The 22,854-nt window shown below is 43.8% G+C and overlaps 1 protein-coding gene across 1 annotated transcript; it reads left to right on the forward strand.

The window, feature by feature from the left end:
• Window positions 1-5,442: 5,442 nt before the first annotated feature.
• Window positions 5,443-9,148, forward strand: LOC119330497 (inositol 2-dehydrogenase 2-like). Its single transcript, XM_037603606.1, has 7 exons — window positions 5,443-5,780; window positions 6,024-6,194; window positions 6,404-6,568; window positions 6,727-6,891; window positions 7,190-7,324; window positions 8,330-8,427; window positions 8,697-9,148. The coding sequence occupies exons 1-7, from the start codon at window positions 5,544-5,546 to the stop codon at window positions 8,887-8,889; spliced, it is 1,164 nt and encodes a 387-aa protein (XP_037459503.1). The 5' UTR covers window positions 5,443-5,543; the 3' UTR covers window positions 8,890-9,148.
• The last annotated feature ends 13,706 nt before the right edge of the window (window positions 9,149-22,854 follow it).

Genomic DNA, 22,854 nt, shown 5'->3' on the forward strand with positions numbered 1-22,854 from the left:
TAGGTTTTCACCAATCAGCGCGGACGCAGCACGCACGTCGCGCGCGGTGCGGGACATGCACATTGGCCCAAACCGCTCTGGCACGTTCCCCGGGTGACCCAATCAATAAGTAACCCACCGACTCATGGGACCAGCCGCTAATCTGGGCCACCCGTCATAGTGGGAAGAGGCAAGGGCAGGTGTGTACATTCGTCAGTCCATCCCACCCACCAATCGAAGACTACGCTGTGCAAATCACGCGGCGCCCACTGAATGACACCTCCCGCAAATGGCTCCACCCAACGAGAAGCCCGCGCCTTTCAAAGTGGACGGCGCCGACGCGTGGCAGATGACGCTGACGCGCGGGACCAGAATGGGACAGGGGCCACCGAACAGAGGGAGAAACGCGGAATATCGGTCACAGACGACTTAAAAAAAGAAAGCGGTCAGTACGACTTGGATGCGACGCGGCGTGGCTAGAGCGGACACCCCGTCTCCAGACGCGAGACACGATGTAGGCGACAGGCATGCACGGGCCAGTCCACGCTGCGCACGACCAGGAAAATCCCAGACGGGACGCCACGAGACCACGTAGTGGAGCCGCTGCAACCGACGGGTGGGACCAGCAGCAGTACGGGACCACATGTCACTGCAGCAGCGGCATGGGTGTGCACAAGTCGGGTGCACATGCGCCTGCCCACCCTGCGCGGGCCCTCGAGGACGCACAACGCATCGCGGCCCCTCCGTGACGCATGCCGCATGACCTACCCGACAACCCATCCCGTGAGGAGCCTAGCCACGGCAGCCGACGAGCGGGGCCAGAAGCAGCACGGAACCATCTGTCAGCGCGTGGAGACTACCCAAAGCGGGTACGCATGCGTTGTCCAACCACCCTCCACGGCTTCCCCGGACGCACGACGCGAGCCGCGGATCGAACGCGTGGTACGCGAGGATAGGCTCTTTCTCATCCGCCGGGGATTCACCCAGCCAATACCGCGGCCACAAGAGCCCACCAGTCATGGACGTGGAAAAAAACAACAACGGGGTGAAACTGGAGTCAGCGAACAGAAAGCAATCGAATGGCCAAAAGAAAACGGTTGACCAGAAAGAGCTCGATCGAACGGCCAACGTAGGTTGAAATCGAGGGAGCTCCCTGGGAGGGAGTTGGCCAGCTTCTGTTTTGTTTTAAATGAACGAGTGATCTGAAAACCCAAGATCAGTAAGAGCACAAGCCTTCAAAGAATTATGAAAATTTAACTGTGATCTTTTGAGAGACACCTAGACCTCCAGGTGCAACCATGATCTTTTAAATCGAAGCCTCAATTAACGTGGACGTACGATAACACTACCTATCAAAACCATAGGTCAAAAATCTTCTGTGTCATCATGTCATCATTGCATTTACGATTCTCTAAGGCCCCTCACAATGCTTGTCAACTAAGCAAAAAAACCTGATGTGGCAATGCTAGTTAAGAAGAGAGAGAAAGAGTAGTATGGTGATCCCAGGAAGAAACAGTGCTAAGCACGTGTACCTATGTGGAAGCATAATTCTGAGTCTATAACTAATTAAATGCATGAAGCTTAGCACCCAAAAGCTTAGCACCTTTGCTTTGGGGACTTGAGTTGCTAAGACATTTAATATACTTAGCACCTCATCTAAGCCCATTTGCATTGGAGGTCTAAATCCATCTCTTTAGAACATGGTTAATAATACAGCCAACGGACGGCTATAAGGTGTTGCCATGTCATCTAGAGCCAAACACATAGCCGACATGTACAATAGTAAGTTTTAAATATGTACTACTTTATTAATAGTTGGCTCACCTTATATCCTCACAAAGTGTCTTGGGTCTCGTGTTGCAGCTGGCTACTAAGGCCCCTCCCAGTGCTCCACCTTGTACAGGTGCTAAGCCTTTCACGTAGGCAAAAAATCTGATGTGGCAATTTATTTAAGAGGAGAGAGATGAGTGTGGTGACCCCAGGAAGAAACAATGCTAAGCGCGTGAACCTAGGCAAAACATTTAAAGGAAAGAAACCCACCAATAGATGAAGAGTTTTAGTTCCTAAATTATTAAATGAAGTAAGCTTAGCAACCATAAGCTAAGCACCTATGCATTGGGGAGTATAGTTGCTAAGCTATTTAATATGCTTAGCACCACATCTAAGCACCCATGCATTGGCAGCAGCCTAACCAAGAGCCCGCTTCTCTTCTCTCTCCTCTAACTAAGTGAAGATATAATATTTTATTCCTTATAGTCTGTTTATGTCACCTTATTGTACTCCCTCTTATACTACTTTCACTTGCAATGTCTTTACTTTCCGCTCCGTATACTTTAGAATTGCATGTTTAGGGTGCTATTTGACCTGCTAGTTAATGCTAAAATCTGCCAAGAACTAAAATTGGGAAAAGGGTCCATTAAATTTGGTAAGCAGTCTAATTACCCGCCCTCTACACATACTTCCGATCCTACACCATCTTGTGGGTTTGCCATAAGTTTCACTAGAGGCTTCTCTCTCTTGAAGGCAAATAATACGGTGGGTGAACAAATTACTGTCGAGCAATTGATAGAAAAGTGCAAAGTTATGACGATATCCAAGGCAATGATTATGCATATAGGCATCACGTCCATATCAAGTAGATCAAAACGATTTTGCATCTACTACTATTACTTCACATATCGACCGCTATCCAGCATGCATCTAGAGTATTAAGTTCATAAGAACGGAGTAACGCCTTAAGTAAGATGACATGATGTAGAGGGATAAACTCAAGCAATATGATGAAAACCCCATCTTTTTAACCTTGATGACAACAATACAAATACATGCCTCGCTATCTCTACTTTGTCATTAGGCGAGGACATCGCAAGATTGAACCCAAAACTAAGCACCTCTCCATTGCAAGAAAAACCAATCTAGTTGGCCAAAGCAAACCGATTATTCGAAGAGAAATACAAATATATCAAATCATGCATATAAGAATTTAGAGAAGATTCAAATATATTCATAGATAATCTGATAATAAATCCACAATTCACCGGATCTCGACAAACACAACGCAAAAGAAGATTACATCGGATAGATCTTCAAGAACATCGAGGAGAACATGATACTGAGGATCAAAGAGAGAGAGAGAGAAGAAGCCATCTAGCTACTTGCTATGGACCCGTAGGTCTGTGGTAAACTACTAACGCTTCATCGGAAGGGCAATAGAGTTGATGTGGTAAACTACCCCGTGATCGAATCCCCCTCCGGTAGGGTGCCGGAGAAGGTCCCAAGATGAGATCTCACGGGTACAGAAGGTTACGGCGGCAGATAAGTATTTTGGTGGATGCTTCTGGTTGTTTGGGAATATTTTTGAATTTATAAGCCAAGGATTAGGGTTGGAGGGCTCCGGGGGGCCCACAAGCCGGGGGCGCCCCCTAGGGCGTGCCCTGAGGTCTTGTGGAGTCCTCGAGAGTCTTCTGACTTCCTCCTCAAGTCCTACGTGTGTCTTCTGGCCAAAAAAATCATCGTAAAGTTTTATTCCGTTTGGACTTCGTTTGACATTCCTTTTCTGTAAAACTCAAAAACAAGGGAAAACAGAAACTAACACTAGGCTCTATGTTAATAAGTTAGTCTCAAAATAATATAAAATAGCATATTAATACATATAAAAGATCCAAAATAGATAATATAATAGCATGGAACAATAAAAAAATATAGATACATTGGAGTCATATCAACGCGCAAAGGAAGCAGCCCCGGTCGTTCGAGTCGGCTAACATTGCCAGCGCCCGCAAGCTGTTCGGCGATATGCCACCGCCGACGCAGACCTCGACGGTCGAGGACCCATACTACTCCTCGTTCATGCAGAACGTCATCTTCGAGGGCCGTGGTGAGGCGTTCCACGTCGACGGCCAAGAGCAACCTTTTGATGTCGACGCAACCCAAAGCCAAGATGGTCGTGGTACCTATGACGACTCTCAGTTTGGCGTCTATGATGATGCCGATGAGGACAACCATGGCAACTCGTGGCATGAAGATGATGACTTGTATTGTGAAGATGAAGAAGATGAGGTCTACATTTTCGCAGAGCCATTGTGTTTCATCGACGAGCTCACCCAAAAGGCCGAAGCACAAAAGAGGAGCAAGAGCATTCGCACGGGATCATATAGCCAAGCCGAAAACACTTTGATTTGCGAGAGTTGGAAGGAAGATCCAATCAAAGGTGCCGAGCAAAAAGGAGTGGTCTTTTGGACAATAGTTCACAAGAACTTTCATGAGCGAAAAAAATTCCCCCTACCAATTCACAAGCACTCGCGACATCAATTCAATCTAAAAAAGGTGTGGATTCATCCAAGAAGAATGCAACAAATATTGTGCCGCGCTTGAGAGCATCAAAGCCCGTTCCGTGAGCGGCCTAGGCCTTGGTGACTTGGTATGAACCCCTCTCTTTTCCATCATGCGTCCATTCATGTTGGCATGCCATTTAAGTTTCATGCATTCTATATCCTTTCATGTCGGCCGCATGTTTGATTGTGTAGACATTCCAATCTTCAGAAGGCTTCAAGCCCCGACACAAAGACAAGTCATTCACTCTCACACATTGTTGGGTGCTCATCAAAGATCGCCCCAAGTTCAAGGACCAATACAATGCTCGTAGGAAGAAGAGGGGAGAAAAGGCGGCGGCGGCCGAGGCTGATGCGGGAGACGTGCTCAAGAGGCCGAGGGGCAAGACAAGCTCGAAGTCCGACGAGAAGCGTGATGCGTCTTCTATGGCCTTGCAAGGAACTTTAGAGGATATGATGAGCCAAAAGAAAATGCGGGACCAGAGGAAGAGCAAAGGGAGGGAGGAGCAAATGAAGATATACCTAGATCTTCAAACGAAGAAGCTTGACATGAAGGAGGCCGTGAAGAAGAGGAAGCTTGACATCGAGGATGCCGCTCAACTCAAGAAGCTAGAGATCGAGGCTACCAATGCCGACACAAAAGCCAAGGAGGTGGCACTAGCGATCATGATCGTCGACAAGAACAACATGTCACCAAAGAGAAAGACTTGGTTCACGAACCGGCAGAAAGAGATGTTCGCCCGCGACAACAAGATCTAGGTGAGACGACGGCCGCGATGACGGTCCTTTTTGAAGGCTGGCTCCTGTGTCGGTCGCTGGCTTTGTTGCTGGCGTGAACACATATCTTTTAAAAGCTGGCTCCTGTGCCGGCCGCTGGCTTTGTTGCCGGCATGTATGCCGCCGGTTGTGTTGCCGGTCGGCGTGAACTAGTATGAATTTGGATGAACACGATCCATTGCCAAATAGATGAAATCCGAATAAAACGGACCTCTATTTGGGTCGCGCGTTGGAGTTGGCCTAATTGATTCTCTGCGCCGAAGTTGCCCTTGTCACTCGGCCTTTGCCCGCGGCGCAGAGAGCGGATAGCTCATCTACCCACCAACCACGATCCAACGGCTGGTAGCAGAACCAGTTCTTACAGTCGGGGATAGCGAAGCAGTTCCCTGACCAGTGGTTCCTGCCCGTCGCTGTCGCCCACTCGTCGCTCGAAATCCCGTCCAGATTCCTTCGGAGATGGCGCGAGAGGGAGGAGGGGCAGCCATGGCGCCCGCTGCGGCGGAAGTGAGGTACGGGATAGTTGGGGTCGGGATGATGGGGAGGGAGCACCTCCACAACCTCGCTCACCTCGCCGGAGAAGTCGAGCGGGAGCAGTCCGTCCGCGTCTGCGTCACCTGCCTCGCCGACCCCCACCCGGAGTCCCTCCTCCTTGGCCTCCGCCTCGCTGCAGAGCTTGGCCTGCCACCTCCCCAGGTACCTGCCACAGCCTCCCAGTCACATGAATATGAGTATATGACAGTACAAATAGCCGCCGCCTTGCTGGATGTAGAATGTAGAGCCAATCATACATAATCTGCTAGGTTTGGTTGGTACTTTGATTCTATCTGAACTATATTTGGTTGGAAGTATTAGGTGCATGGCAACAATGTTCAAAATACCACCTGTTCCACAAAGTTTTGGTTGGTTACCAAATCCTAAAAACTAGAAGGTTTCAAGACATTTTCAGGTCACCGCGAGTTGCTGGACAGCGGGCTGTGTGACGCCGTCGTTGTGTCGTCGCCAAACATGACACACTTTGAGATACTCATGGACATCATTTGTTATGCCAAGCCGCACCACGTTCTTGTTGAGAAGCCTCTGTGCACCACGGTACAGGACTGCAAGAAGGTGAGGTCATATTCTAGTCAGGGATGTGCTATACAATGTGCTTGTTAACTGCTGTAAAGTAAAATATACCTTTCTGATATACGAGGAGAAACAACTGTATAATTAACCATTTAAGGGATGTATTAACACCAACGATTACGATTTGTCAGTCCACCGAATCTCTGCAAGCTTATTCATTTTGATATCTGAAGTTTGGTGTCCCCGTATAGGTCATAGAGGCTGCCAAACAGAGATCAGACATACTCATGCAAGTTGGATTAGAATACCGGTATATGCCGCCGGTGGCTAAGCTGATAGATATTGTTAAAAGTGGCACACTAGGGCAGGTCAAAATGGTGGCTATCCGTGAACATCGGTTTCCTTTCCTTGTTAAGGTATGGGAGCCCAATCTATGATACTTGTAATAATTAATACTCCCTCCGTCCCATAATATAAGAACGTTTTTTATACTACATTAGTGTCAAAAACGCTCTTATATTATGTGACGGAGGGAGTAATTTCCTTGTGTGTGTAACTGCTAAAACCCTTGCAGGTGAACAACTGGAATAGGTTTAATTGCAACAGTGGGGGGACTCTGGTTGAGAAGTGCTGCCACTTTTTTGATTTGATAAGATTGTTTGCAGATGCGAACCCTGTTCGTGTGATGGCTTCTGGAGCTATTGATGTTAACCATAAGGATGAGGTTTATGATGGAAAGGTCAGGTTCATTGACTGTTGGACTACAAGCTCTCTCCTTTCACTGTACTACTCATTATGGCCTTGGGAGTTAAAAATATGGATGCTGAAGTAGTAGTGCAGTGATAAGGATTCCTTATTAACATGTTCTATTCTGGGATTTATGAAATACTGGATGGGATTAGAACTCTCCAAGTGACTACGATATATTAATTTCAAGCTATCAAACAATTTTTGAGCTCTTCTGATTATAATATTAGTAGACATGTTTCAGTTAAAACAGTGGCGCTTGATTCCTAAAAAATTCTCTCTGGATGCAGGTACCAGATATAATTGATAATGCATATGTAATCGTAGAATTCGATAATGGCTGTCGTGGCATGCTTGATCTCTGCATGTTTGCTGAAGGTAGTAAAAATGAGCAGGAAATTTCTGTTGTTGGTGACACTGGAAAGGTACAACCCCAGATATGTTCACATTTAAGTAAAACAGGAATTATTTGTTCTATGGTTGTTGGAGATACATAATATGTTTCCCAGCCATGAAATGGTGTAGATTTGCACAAAGTTATAGCCAAATACGAGTATGCCATTATATACACTGGCTGTACATAGGCTTTGCCAATTCACAACTCAGTAATGGTCCTTGTGATAGAGGTAGGGGTAAAGGTCCAAGGACGGTGCAAGAGGGCTCGTCCCTGATTACTAAGACAGGCTCTGAGGCTTAGTTTTATTATTTATGTCATCGCTTAGTTCCAAGAGTTACTATAAGGTAGTACAAGTCTTTGGACCTTTACCCCTACTCAGCTCACTGGTGGATCTATTATGAATGAATCGTCAATGGTCCTTGGTGATATATTGCATGCATCTCTACATTTGATGCGTATCAGATGTAGTACGAACCGTATCAAATGTGGGGCCTGTCTGGGTAATATTGCATCCTCTAGGCTCTTCCTTTTGCATGCTCTGGTCTTCAGATAGGCTGTAGTTCACTGGTGAATCTACTATGAATGAATCATCAATATTTACCACAATCCTTGGAGATAACTGTAGCACCTCGAAAAAGGGTTAGCTTTGTGCAAAACTAAGAACTTGAAAGGAGACAAATGTCACGAGCCATGACACAGTTATCACATGGTGGGATCAAATAAAAAGGGAGGCGTTGTGAAACGAAGTTCAAGCTGTTCGTGAAGCCGATGGTCCATTTCTCCGATTACTAGGATTTCACGAAACTTGCTTCAAGTTGTTGCATCAGAGTGAGGGACAAGCCCTGTGGGTGTTTCTTTTCTTCAGGACAATGGACCTGCCTGTCTTCCCAACCCATGTGCTAGCTATAGCCTGTTAGAATGTTGTGTAGGATTAAAAAGGTCATACTTTAGGCACTCCTGAGTCTAGACATGTAAGGCTTGTATATCAATTCAATTTATGGAGTATCTGTTTGTAATAGGAATTTTCAAACAGGGCGAGGCTTTTGTTCCAGAGGGCATTGTGATGGTTGGAAAGCGAGCAGGAGGCAGAGATGGAGTTGTAACGGTGAAGGCCGAAGATGAACGAATCAAGTATGTACTACTTTGTCACAATATATCAATGTTTTCCAGATCTTAACATTCAATAGCAAAATATTAAGAAAATACTGTATTAGATTCTTCTGATGGGAGATACAGCATCTATTGTAACAGTGATTCTTCAAGAAATAGAACTGGTTTAGATTTGAGACTTCAGACCTTTTACTAGCTTTCAATAAAAACTCCTTTACTTTAGGACGAGTGGTTTACCATCAAATTACCATGTCGAGTAGTATCTAACGAGCTGTACATACATTGCTTAGGTACCAGGGGCTTCACCATGGATCTAGCTACTTGGAGCACCTGAATTTCCTGTCTGCCATCAGGGCACAAGGTGCATGTAGCCCAGCTATCAGCTTGGATGACGGCTTACTATCTGTTGCAATTGGTGTGGCTGGCCAATTGTCGATTGAGAAAGGCCGTTTCGTCACCATTGAGGAGGTGCTATCAAGCTGATAATCAACGATTTATCGATGTACTACAGATTTCACAGCAGTTGTATACATCTGTAATAGCATAAGCTGATTTTCTTCAACTTGCATGCACAGCACTGGGTAATTTCCTGTCTTGCGCAGTAAGCTGTTAAGGAATGTTCATATTTCCCCTTTTGTTCTTTCTAAGAGCTAATGATCCACAAACTCGGCAACGATGATCATGTATGTATGTATGTATGTATGTATGTATGTATTCCAAATATCAAATGATTTCAGCTATCTGCCTTTGATTCCCGTATCATTGTTTTGTTTTGTGAGATAGCGAACGGCTCATGCCAAGCCGTCCTTGACCGTATCAATTTTAAGAAAATATACCTAACCTGTAGCTTCCAATTCATTTTTCCCAAGTATTCGAAACTGATTTGTAGAAATGAGATACTCAACCATGCTTGCGCACTAGATGCCGATGGTAAGTGAGACAGTGCGTGGTTATAAGCTCCTCAGAGTCACCGAGTTTGGAAGCAAGTGTCATAGTACTAAATGCCACCGGCACATTTGAGAGCGAGATGGTTTACGCATGCGAGCAGGAAGCTAAGTTCAACGTCAAGCACGAGAGGACGCTCAACGGGTGGAAATCTCTCTAGTGCCAGCCAGGGAGACTGACAATTTGCTAGTGGGCTTTTGGCTCAAAGCCCAACTAAAATTCCGAAGAGCAGTAATGGGCGCCGGTCCGCCGGCCGAAACTTTCGGCCGGTCGGTTCTCAATCGTTCGATCGTGCCAATCATACGTGCATGATCTCGCGGGTCCCTACTTCCCTCCCGCACGGATCGCTTCGTCTATCCACAGCTTGCGCCACCGCTGGTCTTCCCTTGTCGCCGCACTCAGATAAATCTGCACAGCTCGCCTCGTGCCGGTCGCCGGTGGTAGCTGCTGCAGTCGCCGGTTGCAGCAAAAAAATGCAGCCCACCATCGTCGGAGATAGTTGCTCTGGTCGTCGGTTGCAGCAAAAAAATGGCCACGACCGTCGCCGGTGGTAGCTGCCGCTGTCGCTGTTGCAGCAAAAACGACCGCTTTCAAGGGTTGTAGCACCGATTTTGCCGGTTCCAGCTAAAAAACGGCGCCGCCGCTGCCGCCACACCATGGCCGTCGCTGATGGTAGCAAAAACAGCTACCAGTTGTAGCATTCGGCTGACTACTTGTAGCAAAAACTGATGCAGGTTCCAGCAAAAATCAAGACGATGGTAGCAAAAACAGCTACCGGTTGTAGCATTCGGCTGGCTACTTGTAGCAAAAACTGATACTGGTTCCAGCAAAAATCAACATGATGGTAGCAATTAAGGATGTTAGTTCCAGCAAAACAAAAAAAACAGATGGTAGCAAAAAAAGACGCTAGTTCTAACAAACCAACCAAATAGACTGTGGTAGCAAAAACTGGGGAAGGTTCCAGCAAAAGAAATCCATGATTCCAGCAAAAATACCACCGTCTCCCGTCACTGATCGTCCAGTCGCAACACCTTGAGTCTTTGGTTCCAGCATCTTCAAGCTATGGTTGTAGCATTCCTCACAGCGGTTCCAACACCACGTCTGGAGTTGATGGCCATTGTTCAGCTCATTGTTCTCTCCCTAAAGCTTTTCGGAAGCTGGTTGAAGCTTTCTCGTCGTCGGTTGCAGCTTTACTCTGAAATGCTACAACGACAACGGTGACACTGGTCTCAGCAGCAACGCACCCCTTGCTACAACCGGTGTCGCGTGTTGCTACCACTGCGTCGCACTTTGCTACAACCGCCATCGTGTTTTGCTACAACGCAAAAAATTGGTGCCGTTCTCTTCTTTGCTACAACCAGCACCGCCGTGCTACAACCAGCTTCAATTTTTGCTACAATCGACGCCGCATTTTGCTACAACGAGCATCATGTTTTGCTACAACGCAGAATCTGGCATCCTATTTTTTGGTACAATCTGTCGCCGCTCTGCTGCAACCGACTTCTTGTTTTGCTACAACCGGTGCCGTGGTTTGGTACAATCGACTCCTCGATTTGCTACAACCGGCGTCATGTTTGCAAATCGACAGTGTGTTTTTGCCTGCTTCTCCAGCCAGCTACAACCAATGTCGAGTTATGCTACAACCGACTAAATCGGTGGCGTGGTTTGCTACAACCCGGTGCTACAACGGACACGACTAGGGGCTGTGATGACGACGAGAACAAAACGATGCCGGAGACGGGGTGCCTCCGCTCTGCAAGAGCTGTGGCCAGACCTGCAACGAGAACAACCTCGGGTCAAAGCGGCACGCTGGCACGACCAACAGAAATCGAGGTTGGGGACACTGGTGGCCGACGAGCGTGTGTGGCGCGGCCACGCAGGAGGCCGGCGAGCGCGGTGAGCGCGTGCGGCACGGCCGCGCAGGAGGCCGACGAGCGCGGTGAGCGCGTGCAGTGCAGGAGGCCGACGAGCGCGTCTGGCGCGGCCGTGCAGGAGGTCGACAAGCGCGGGCAGCGTGGGCGTCCTTTCTTTTTCTTTATTTTTTCCTGCGAGGTGGACGAAGAAACCACGTCTCTCTGGTCGCTTCAATCCAGTTGGATCGCGTGGCCCACGCGAGTCCGGCGGAATGACTCGGCCGGTGCGCCGGGTGTAAACATTACCCAATTATGAAGTTCTCTTGGCCCATTCATGCACACATGTGAGTGGTGTGAGTGAGATTAAAATTTAGTCTCACCCCATAAATTGAGAGAGAGTTATCCCTCTTTATAAGGTGAGCTCTTCTATCATTTATATAAGCATGAGAAGAGAAGACCTACACGCGCGCTCCTCCACGCTCGCCTTGTCACGACGCGCCGCGCCGCGGGTTGCGGGAATGAGCCGAGGCGAGCCGAGGACAGAGCTATGCACGTATTCTATGCTAGTTCGCATGATTAGTTTAATCTATGCTAGTTCGCATGATTAGTTTAATCTCTGCTAGTGTTGTCATGATTTATCTTCTGTTTATTCGCATTAAATCTCGTAGTAATTTGCTCATATTTTTAACAATCCAAAAACCTGAATATAGGCAATTTACACCGAGTGGTTTTGCTGCGCATTTGAAGCCACCTGCCTTTAAGGGGATGCAATATAAGAGGTGGCGCATGAGAGCAGTCTACTAATTTCAGACCATGTGCTGCTATGACGCCACTAAGGGAAAGCCTGAGGGCGATCTTAATCCAATGCAGCTGGAAGCTTTTGAGAAGATCAATACTCTCTTTAAAGGTGCCCTTCTAAGTGTTCTTGATGATTCCATTGTGGATTTGTATAAGTCGTTTGACAACGACAAGGACATGTGGGCTGCGCTCGAGGCCAAGTTCGGTGCCTCGGATGCCGACAGCAAGTTGTACGTCATGGAGCAATTCTATGACTACAAGATGACCGATGAGCGCTATGTTGTACATCAGGCTCTTGAGATACAGTCACTCGCCAAGAAACTTGAGTACTTTACGTGTGTGTTGCCAGACAAATTTGTTGCCGGGGGCATCGTTGCCAAGCTTCCACCTTCGTGGAATAATTTTGCTACTTTCCTGAAACACAAGAGACAAGGGTTTTCCGTTTCAGATCTCATTGGTACTCTTGATATTGAAGAGAAGGAGAGAGCAAAAGACACACGTGCTCGAGTTGTTGAGGGAGCTTCTAGTGCCCACATAGTACAAAAGAACAACTTCCAGCCCAACAAGTTCAAAAACAACAAGAACAAAACTCAGAGCAAAGGCAAGTTTGATGCAAAGAGCAAGCCGTCACATTCTACCAACTTCAAGAAGAATTCTCACAAGAAGGGGAAGGGACTTTGCTATGTCTGCGGTGATCCTAATCACTAGGCTCCGAAGTGTCCTAACCGCTTTGAGGAGCGTGAACATGAGAAGAGCGGCAAGTCCGCTAATGTTGTCATTGGTGATACTGATATGAAGGAATCTGGGTACGGTATTCTTCCTACCATCCTTTCAGTATTTCAATCTCCTGATTGGTTAATTGACACCGGTGCCAATGTACATGTTTGTGCTGACGCCTCCATGTTTTCTTCTTACCAGGCCACAGGGACTTTCCCCGTGCTGATGGGGAATGGGCCACATGCCATTGTTCGAGGTGTCGGTACGGTTGATCTGAAGTTTACTTCGGGGAAGACCGTGCGTCTGAAGAACGTTCATCATGTGCCGTCCGTCAATAAGAATCTCGTCAGCGGTTCCCGTATATGTCGAGATGGTTTTAAGTTGGTTTTGAGTCCAATAAAGTTGTAATTTCCAAGTGTGGACAATTTGTTGGAAAAGGCTATGAGTGCGGGGGCTTGTTCCGCCTATCTTTGTCAGATATTAGTAATGTTTGCCACAATAATGAGTCTGATATTTGACATTCACGACTTTGTCATATTAACTTTGGTTGCATGACGCGGCTAGCCAATATGAATTTAATTCCAAAAATCCCTACTATCAAAGGCTTCAAGTGCCAAGTGTGTGTGCAAGCTAAGCAACCTCGCAAGTCCCATAAGACTGTAGAGGCAAGAGACTTGGCGCCACCAGAGCTTATAAACTCCGATCTTTGTGAGATGAATGGCATGTTGACAAAAGGTGGAAAGAGATACTTCAGGACGTTGATTGACGACTCCACTAGATATTGTTATGTGTATCTTCTGAAATCAAAAGATGAGGCTTTAACTTTCTTCAAAAACTATAAAGTTGAAGCGGAGAACCAACTTGATCGGAAAATTAAACGGCTAAGGTCCGATCGTGGTGGAGAGTATTTTTCCAATAAATTTGATTTGTTTTGTGAGGAACATGGTATAATCCATGAGAGGATGCCTCCCTACTCACCTCAGTCTAATGGGGGTGGCCGAAAGAAAGAACCAAACTCTAATTGATTTGGTTACCGCCATGTTAGACAGATCGGATCTTTACAAGGAATGGTGGGCTGCTAATGACTGCATGTCATGTCCTAAACCGAGTTCCCACAAAGCATAAGACCATGACTCCATTTGAGGAATGGGAAAGGAAAAGGTTGAAACTCTCTTACCTACGTACTTGGGGTTGTTTGGCGAAAGTCAATATACCAATTCCCAAGAAGCGCAAGATTGGACCAAAAACCGTGGATTGTGTTCTTCTGGGCTATGCTTTTCATAGCATTGGCTATATATTTTTTATAATAAAATTTGAGGTATTCGACATGCATGTTGGTATGATTATGGAGTCGAATGATGCAACTTTCTTTGAGGACATATTTCCTATGAATGATATGTCGAGTTCATCAAATCAGGAGATACCTACTCCATCTAGTGAGGAATTCGCTGTAATTCCTGAACCCACCATTGCGATGGAACACGTTGAGAATTCTTTTGAGGGTGACAATGAAACTCCTGTAAGGAGTAAGAGAGAGAGCTCTGCAAAGTCCTTTGGTGATGATTTCATTGTGTACCTCGTGGATGACACACCCATGACTATTTCAGAAGCCTATGCATCTCCCGATGCTGACTACTAGAAGGAAGCTGTTCGTAGCGAGATGGATTCCATCTTAGCTAATGGAACCTGGGAGATCACTGACCGTCTTTATGGGTGCAAACCTGTAGGATGTAAGTGGGTGTTCAAGAAAAATCTTAGACCTGATGGTACAATTGAAAAGTACAAGGCACGACTTGTGGCTAAGGGTTATACCCAGAAAGAAGGTGAAGAATATTTTGATACTTACTCACCTGTGGCTAGACTGACCACTATTCGGGTGCTACTATCACTGGCTGCCTCACATGGTCTTCTCGTTCATCAAATGGACGTTAAGATGGCTTTCCTCAATGGAGAGTTGAAGGAGGAAATTTACATGGATTAGCCAGATGGTTTTGTAGTACCTGGTCAGGAAGGAAAGGTGTGCAAGTTATTAAAGTCTTTATATGGCCTTAAACAAGCTCCTAAGGAGTGGCATGAGAAGTTTGAAAGAACATTAACTGCTGTCAGCTTTGTAGTAAATGATGGTGACAAATGTGTGTACTATCGCCATGGTGGGGGCGAAGGAGTTATTCTTTGTCTGTATGTCGATCACATACTAATCTTTGAAACCAAACTTGATCTAATCAAGGAGGTTAAGGATTTCTTATCTCGCTGTTTTGAGATGAAGGATCTAGGAGTAGCTGATGTTATCTTAAACATCAAACTGTTAAGAGATGAAAATGGTGCGATCACACTGCTTCAGTCTCACTATGTGGAAAAGATCTTGAGTCGTTTTGGGTATGGCGACTGCACGCCTTCTCCAACTCCATATGATGTTAGTGTGTTGCTTCGAATGAATGGATGGATTACTAGAGATCAACTAAGGTATTCTCAGATTATTGGCTCACTTATGTATTTGGCGAGTGCCATGAGGCCTGACATCTTTTTTGCTGTGAGCAAGCTAAGTCGGTTTGTGTCAAAACCGGAAGATGATCATTGGCGTGCGCTTGAGAGAGTTATGCGCTACTTGAAAGGCACTGCGAGCTATGGGATTCACTACACCAGGTATCCAAGGGTACTGGAGGGTTATAGTGACTCGAACTGGATATCTGATGCTGATGAGATTAAGGCCACTAGTGGTTATGTTTTTACACTTGGTGGTGGCGCTGTTTCCTAGAAGTCTTGCAAGCAGACCATCTTAACAAGGTCAACTATGGAAGCAGAACTCACAACATTAGACACTGCCACTGTTGAAGCTGACTGGCTTTGTGAGCTCTTGATGGACTTACCTATGGTTGAAAAACCAATACCCCCTATCCTGATGAACTGTGATAATCAAACTGTGATCGTCAAGATAAACAGTTCTAAGGATAATATGAAGTCCTCAAGGCATGTGAAGAGGAGACTAAAATCTATCAGAAAATTGAGGAACTCCAGAGTTATTACGTTGGATTATACCCAAACGTCGAAAAACTTGGCAGATCCCTTCACAAAGGGTTTATCACGTAATGTGATAGATAATGCATCGATGGAGATGGGTTTGAGACCCACCGCATGAGTTGTCCACAGTGGCAACTGCTACCTCTTGAGTTTGCGTTGGATTTCCCCGAAGAGGAAGGGATGATGCAGCAGAGTAGCGTAAGTATTTCCCTCAGTTTTTGAGAACCAAGGTATCAATCCAGTAGGAGGCCACACTCAAGTCCCTCGTACCTGCACAAAATGATAGATACTCGCAACCAACGCGATTAGGGGTTGTCAATCCCTTCACGGTCACTTATGAGAGTGAGATCTGATAGATATAATATTTTTGGTATTTTTGGTATAAAGATGCAAAGTGAAAAGTAAAAGGTAAAGTAAAAAAGCAAAACAAGATTAAAGTGATGGAGATTGATATGATGAGAATAGACCCGGGGGCCATAGGTTTCACTAGTGGCTTCTCTCAAGAGCATAAGTATTCTACGGTGGGTGAACAAATTACTGTTGAGCAATTGACAGAATTGAGCATAGTTATGAGAATATCTAGGCATGATCATGTATATAGGCATCACGTCCATGACAAGTAGACCAAAACGATTCTGCATCTACTACTATTACTCCACTCATCGACCGCTATCCAGCATGCATCTAGAGTATTAAGTTAAAAACAGAGTAACGCCTTAAACAAGATGACATGATGTATAGAGATAAATTCATGCAATATGAAATAAACCCCATCTTGTTATCCTCGATGGCAACAATGCAATACGTGCCTTGCTGTCCCTTCTGTCACTGGGAAAGGACACCGCAAGATCGAACCCAAAGCTAAGCACTTATCCCATGGCAAGAATTACCAATCTAGTTGGCCAAACCAAACGGATAATTCAAAGAGACTTGCAAAGATAACCAATCATACATAAAAGAATTCAGAGAAGATTCAAATATTATTCATAGATAGACTTGATCATAAACCCACAATTCATTGGTCTCAACAAACACACCGCAAAAAGAAGATTACATCGAATAGATCTCCACAAGAGAGGGGGAGAACTTTGTATTGAGATCCAAAAAGAGAGAAGAAGCCATCTAGCTACTAACTATGGACCTGAAGGTCTGAGGTAAACTACTCACACTTCATCGGAGAGGCTATGATGATGTAGAAGCCCTCCTTGATGACGGCCCTCTCCGGCGGAGCTCCGGAACAGGCCCCAAGATGGGATCTCGTGCATACAGAAAGTTGCAGCGGTGGAATTAGGTTTTTGGCTCCTCTTCTGATCGTTTGGGGGTACATAGGTATATATAGGAGGAAGGAGTGCGTCGGTGGAGCTCCGTGGGGCCCACGAGGCAGGGGGCACGCCCTAGGGGGGCCTGCCCCCCACCCTCGTGACCGCCTCTCTGATGCCTTGGCGTAGGGTCCAAGTCTCCTGGATCACGTTCGGTGAGAAAATCACGTTCCCGAAGGTTTCATTCTGTTTAGACTCCATTTGATATTCCGTTTCTTCGAAACACTGAAATAGGCAAAAAACAGCAATTCTGGGCTGGGCCTCCGGTTAATAGGTTAGTCCCAAAAATAATATAAAAGTGGAAAATAAAGCCCAATATAGTCCAAAACAGTAGATAATATAGCATGGAGCAATAAAAAATTATAGATACGTTGGAGACGTATCAGGCATCCCCAAGCTTAATTCCTGCTCGTCCTCGAGTAGGTAAATGATAAAAAGAGAATTTTTGATGCGGAGTGCTACTTGGCATAATTTCAATGCAAATCTTCTTAATTGTGGTATGAATATTCAGATTAGGAAGATTCAAGACAAAAGTTCATATTGACATAGAGAATAAATATACTTCAAGCAAACCAACAAAGCAATTATGTTTTCTCAAAGTAACATGGCCAAAGAAAGTTTATCCCTACAAAATCATATAGTTTAGTCATGCTCCATTTTCGTCACACAAGAATGCTCTCATCATGCACAACCCCAATGACAAGCCAAGAAATTGTTTCATACCTTAATAATTTCAAACTCATAAACTTTCACACAATACATGAGCGTGAGCCATGGATATAGCACTATGGGTGGAACAGAATGATGGGGGTTATGTGGAGAAGACAAAAAGAGAAAGTCTCACATCAACGAGGCTAATTAATGGGCTATGGAGATGCCCATCGATTGATGTTAATGCAAGGAGTAGGGATTGCCATGCAACGGATGCACTAGAGCTATAAATGTATGAAAGCTCAATAAAAGAAACTAAGTGGGTGTGCATCCAACTTGCTTGCTCACTAAGACCTAGGGCACTTGAGGAGGCCCATTGTTGGAATATACAAGCCAAGTTCTATAATGAAAATTCCCACTAGTATATGAAAGTGATAACTCAAGAGACTCTCTATATGAAGAACATGGTGCTACTTTGAAGCACAAGTGTGGAAAAAGGAATAGTAGCATTGCCCCTTTTTTATTTATTTTCTTTTTTGGGCCCTCTTTTTTTCTTTGGCCTTTCTCTTTTTTTTGGGACAATGCTCTATTGAATGATGATCATCACACTTCTATTTATTTACAACTCAATGATTACAACTCGATACTAGAACAAAGTATGACTCTATATGGATGCCTCCGGCGGTGTACCGGTATATGCAATGAATCAAGAGTGACAAGTATGAAAAATTATGAACGGTGGCTTTGCCACAAATACTATGTAAACTACATGATCATGCTAAGCAATATGACAATGATGAATGTGTCATGATAAACTGGATGGTGGAAAGTTGCATGGCAATATATCTCGGAATGGCTATGGAAATGCCATAATAGGTAGGTATGGTGGCTGTTTTGAGGAAGATATAAGGAGGTTTATGTGTTAAAGAGCGTATCATATCACGGGGTTTGGATGCACCGGAGAAGTTTGCACCAACTCTCGATGTGAGAAAGGGCAATGCACGGTACCGTAGAGGCTAGCAATGATGGAAGGGTGAGAGTGCGTATAATCCATGGACTCAACATTAGTCATAAAGAACTCATATACTTATTGCAAAAATCTACAAGCCATCAAAAACCAAAGTATTACGCGCATGCTCCTAGGGGGATAGATTGGTAGGAAAAGACCATCGCTCGTCCCCGACCGCCACTCATAAGGAGGACAATCAAATAACACCTCATGTTTCAAATTTGTTGCATAACGTTTACCATATGTGCATGCTACGGGACTTGCAAACTTCAACACAAACACTTCTCAAATTCACAACTACTCAACTAGCATGACTTTGATATTATTACCTCCATATCTCAAAACAATTATCAAGCATCCAACTTTTCTTAGTATTCAACACACTCAAAAGAAAGTTTCACAAATCTTGAATACCAAGCATGTTATTATTAAGCAAAATACCATGCTATTAAGACTCTCGAAATAATTTAAGTGAAGCATGAGAGATCAATAGTTTCTTAAAAAAAATCCACCACCGTGCTCTAAAAGATCTAAGTGAAGCACATATAGCAAAATTATAATGCTCAAAAGATATAAGTGAAGCACACAGAGCAAAACTACTTAGCTCAAAAAGATATAAGTGAAGCACATAGAGTATTCTATCAAATTCTAATTCATGTATGGCTTTCTCAAAAGGTGTGTACAGCAAGGATGATTGTGGCACACTAACAACCAAAGACACAAATAATACAAGACGCTCCAAGCAAAACACATATCATGTTGGTGAATAAAAATATAGCTCCAAGTAAATTACCGATGGAAGTGGACGAAAGAGGGGATGCCTTCCGGGGCATCCCCAATCTTTGACTTTTTGGTGTCCTTGGATTATCTTGGGGGTGCCATGGGCATCCCCAAGCTTAGGCTCTTGCCACTCCTTGTTCCATAATCCATCACAAGAATTCACCCAAAACTTGAAAACTTCACAACACAAAACTTAAAGTAGAAAACTCGTGAGCTCCGTTAGCGAAAGAAAACAAAAGACCACTTCAAGGTACTGTAATGAACTCATTCTTTATTTATATTGGTGTTAAACCTACTGTATTCCAACTTCTCTATGGATTATAAACTATTTTACTAACCATAGATTCATCAAAATAAGCAAACAACACACGAAAAACAGAATCTGTCAAAAACAGAACAGTCTGTAGTAATCTGTAGCTAGCGCAAGATCTGGAACCCCAAAAATTCTAAAATAAATTTCTGGACTTGAGGAATTTATCTATTAATCATCTGCAATTTTTTTTAACTAAATAGCACTCTTCAAATAAAAATGACAGCAGTTCTCGTGAGCGCTAAAGTTTCTGTTTTTTATAGCAAGTTCAACAAGACTTTCCCCAACTCTTCCCAACGGTTCTACTTGGCACAAACACTAATTAAACACAAAAAACACAACCAAAACAGAGGCTAGATAATTTATTTATTACTAAACATAAGCAAAAAGCAAGGAATAATAATAAAATTGGGTTGCCTCCCAACAAGCGCTATCGTTTAACGCCCCTAGCTAGGCATAAAAGCGAGGAATCTAGGTATTGCCATCTTTGGTAGGCAATCCATAAGTGGCTCTCATGATAGTTTCATATGGCAATTTTATTTTCTTTCTTGGAAAGTGTTCCATGCCCTTTTTAATGAAAATTGAAATCTAATATTCCCTTCCTTCATATCAATAATCGCACCAACCGTTCTAAGGAAAGGTCTACCAAGAATAATAGGGCAAGAAGGATTGCAATCTATATCAAGAACAATGAAATCTACAGGCACATAATTCCTATTTGCAATAATAAGAACATAATTAATCCTTCCCATAGGTTTCCTAATAGTAGAATCCGCAAGATGCAAGTTTAGAGAGCAATCATCAAAATTACGGAAATCTAGCAAATCACACAAAGTCTTGGGAATAGTAGAGACACTAGCACCCAAATCACACAAAGCATACAACTTATGATCTTTAATTTTAATTTTAATAGTTGGTTCCCACTCATCATAGAGTTTTCTAGGGATAGAAACTTTCAACTCAAGTTTTTCTTCATAAGATTGCATCAAGGCATCAACAATATATTCGGTGAAGGCTTTATGTTGACTATAAGCATGTGGAGAATTTAGCACGGATTGCAACAAGGAAATACAATCAATTAAAGAGAAACTTTCATAATTAAATTCCTTGAAATCCAATATAGTGGGTTTAGCAACATCTAGATTTTTATTTCTTCCAATCACACTTTCATCAATTTCATCATAAAGATCTAAATACCCCGAATTTTTAGAACGCCTTCTAGGTAAAGGAAGATCATATTCAGTTTCATCAAGATTCATATTGCAAAACAAAGATTTAAGAGGGGACACATCAATAACTTTTAGATCTTCATCTTGATTTTCATAGGAATTGGAAGAACACGCTTTAATAAAGGCATCTTTGGAAGCACACATCCTAGCGGTTCTTTCCTTGCACTCATCAATGGAAATTCTCATGGCTTTGAGAGACTCATTGATATCACGCTTAGGAGGAATAGATCTAAGCTTTAAAGAATCAACCTCAAGAGAAATTCTATCAACGTTCCTAGCCAAATCATCAACTTTAAGTAATTTCTCTTCAAGCAAAGCATTAAAATTCTTTTATGAATTCATAAACTCTTTAACACTATTCTCAAATTCAGAGGGCATCTTATTATAATTTCCATAAGAGTTGTTGTAGGAATTCCCATAATTATTAGAAGGATTATTAGGATATGGTCTAGGATTAAAATTCCCTCTATAAGCGTCGTTACCAAAATTATTCCTACCAACAAAATTCACATCCATAGATTCATTGTTATTCTCAATCAAAGTAGACAAAGGCATATCATTAGGATCAGAAGAAACACTCTTAGTAGCAAATAATTTCATAAGTTCATCCATCTTTCCACTCAAAACATTGATTTCTTCTATCGCATGCACTTTTTTATTAGAAGATCTTTCAGTATGCCATTGAGAATAATTAACCATAATATCATCTAGGAGTTTAGTAGTATCTCCTAAAGTGATCTCCATAAAAGTGCCTCCCGCGGCCGAATCTAAAAGATTTCTAGAAGCAAAATTCAAGCCGGCATAAATTTTTTGTATAATCATCCACAAATTCAAACCATGAGTAGGGCAATTACATATCATTAATTTCATTCTCTCCCAAGCTTGTGCAACATGTTCATGATCAAGTTGCTTAAAATTCATAATATCATTTCTAAGAGAGATGATCTTAGCGGGAGGGAAATACTTAGAGATAAAAGCATCTTTGCACTTGTTCCAAGAATCAATACTATTTTTAGGCAAAGAAGCACGATCTCTAAGCGAAAAAGGAAATAGCTTCAATTTAACGACATCATTATCGACATCTTTTTCTTTTGCATATCACATAAATCAACGAAGCTATTCAGATGAGTAGCGACATCTTCACTAGGAAGGCCGGCGAATTGATCTTTCATAACAAGATTCAACAAAGCAGTATTGATTTCACAAGATTCAGTATTGGCAAGAGGAGCAATCGGAGTGCTAAGGTAATCATTATTATTGGTATTGGTGAAGTCACACAATTTGGTAATATCTTGAGCCATCGCGACAAACAAGCAATCCAACACACGAGCAAACAAAAAGGCAAGCGGAAAAGAGAGGGAGGATAGAGAGAGAGAGAGGGCGAATAAAACGACAAGGGTGAAGTGGGGGAGAGGAAAACGAGAGGCAAATGGCAAATAATGTAATGCGAGAGATAGGGATTGTGATGGGTACTTGGTATGTTGACTTTTTGCGTAGACTCCCTGGCAACGGCACTAGAAATCCTTCTTGCTACCTCTTGAGCTTGCGTTGGATTTCCCCGAAGAGGAAGGGATGATGCAGCAGAGTAGCGTAAGTATTTCCTTCAGTTTTTGAGAACCAAGGTATCAATCCAGTAGGAGGCCACGCTCAAGTCCCTCGTACCTGCACAAAATGATAGCTACTCGCAACCAACGCGATTAGGGGTTGTCAATCCCTTCACGGTCACTTACGAGAGTGAGATCTGATAGATATAATATTTTTGGTATTTTTGGTATAAAGATGCAAAGTGAAAAGTAAAAGGTAAAGTAAAAAGCAAAAC

This window comes from Triticum dicoccoides, chromosome 7A (genome assembly GCF_002162155.2).
Source record: "Triticum dicoccoides isolate Atlit2015 ecotype Zavitan chromosome 7A, WEW_v2.0, whole genome shotgun sequence".
NCBI classification, from domain to species: Eukaryota; Viridiplantae; Streptophyta; class Magnoliopsida; order Poales; family Poaceae; genus Triticum; species Triticum dicoccoides.

Coding starts and splice junctions, on each gene's coding strand:
- LOC119330497 (XM_037603606.1), top strand. CDS start 5,544: ATGGCGCGAGAGGGAGGAGGGGCAGCCATGGCGCCCGCTGCGGCGGAA. Junction 6,195..6,403: donor CGGTACAGGACTGCAAGAAG/GTGAGGTCATAT, acceptor GTCCCCGTATAG/GTCATAGAGGCTGCCAAACA. Junction 6,569..6,726: donor GGTTTCCTTTCCTTGTTAAG/GTATGGGAGCCC, acceptor AAACCCTTGCAG/GTGAACAACTGGAATAGGTT.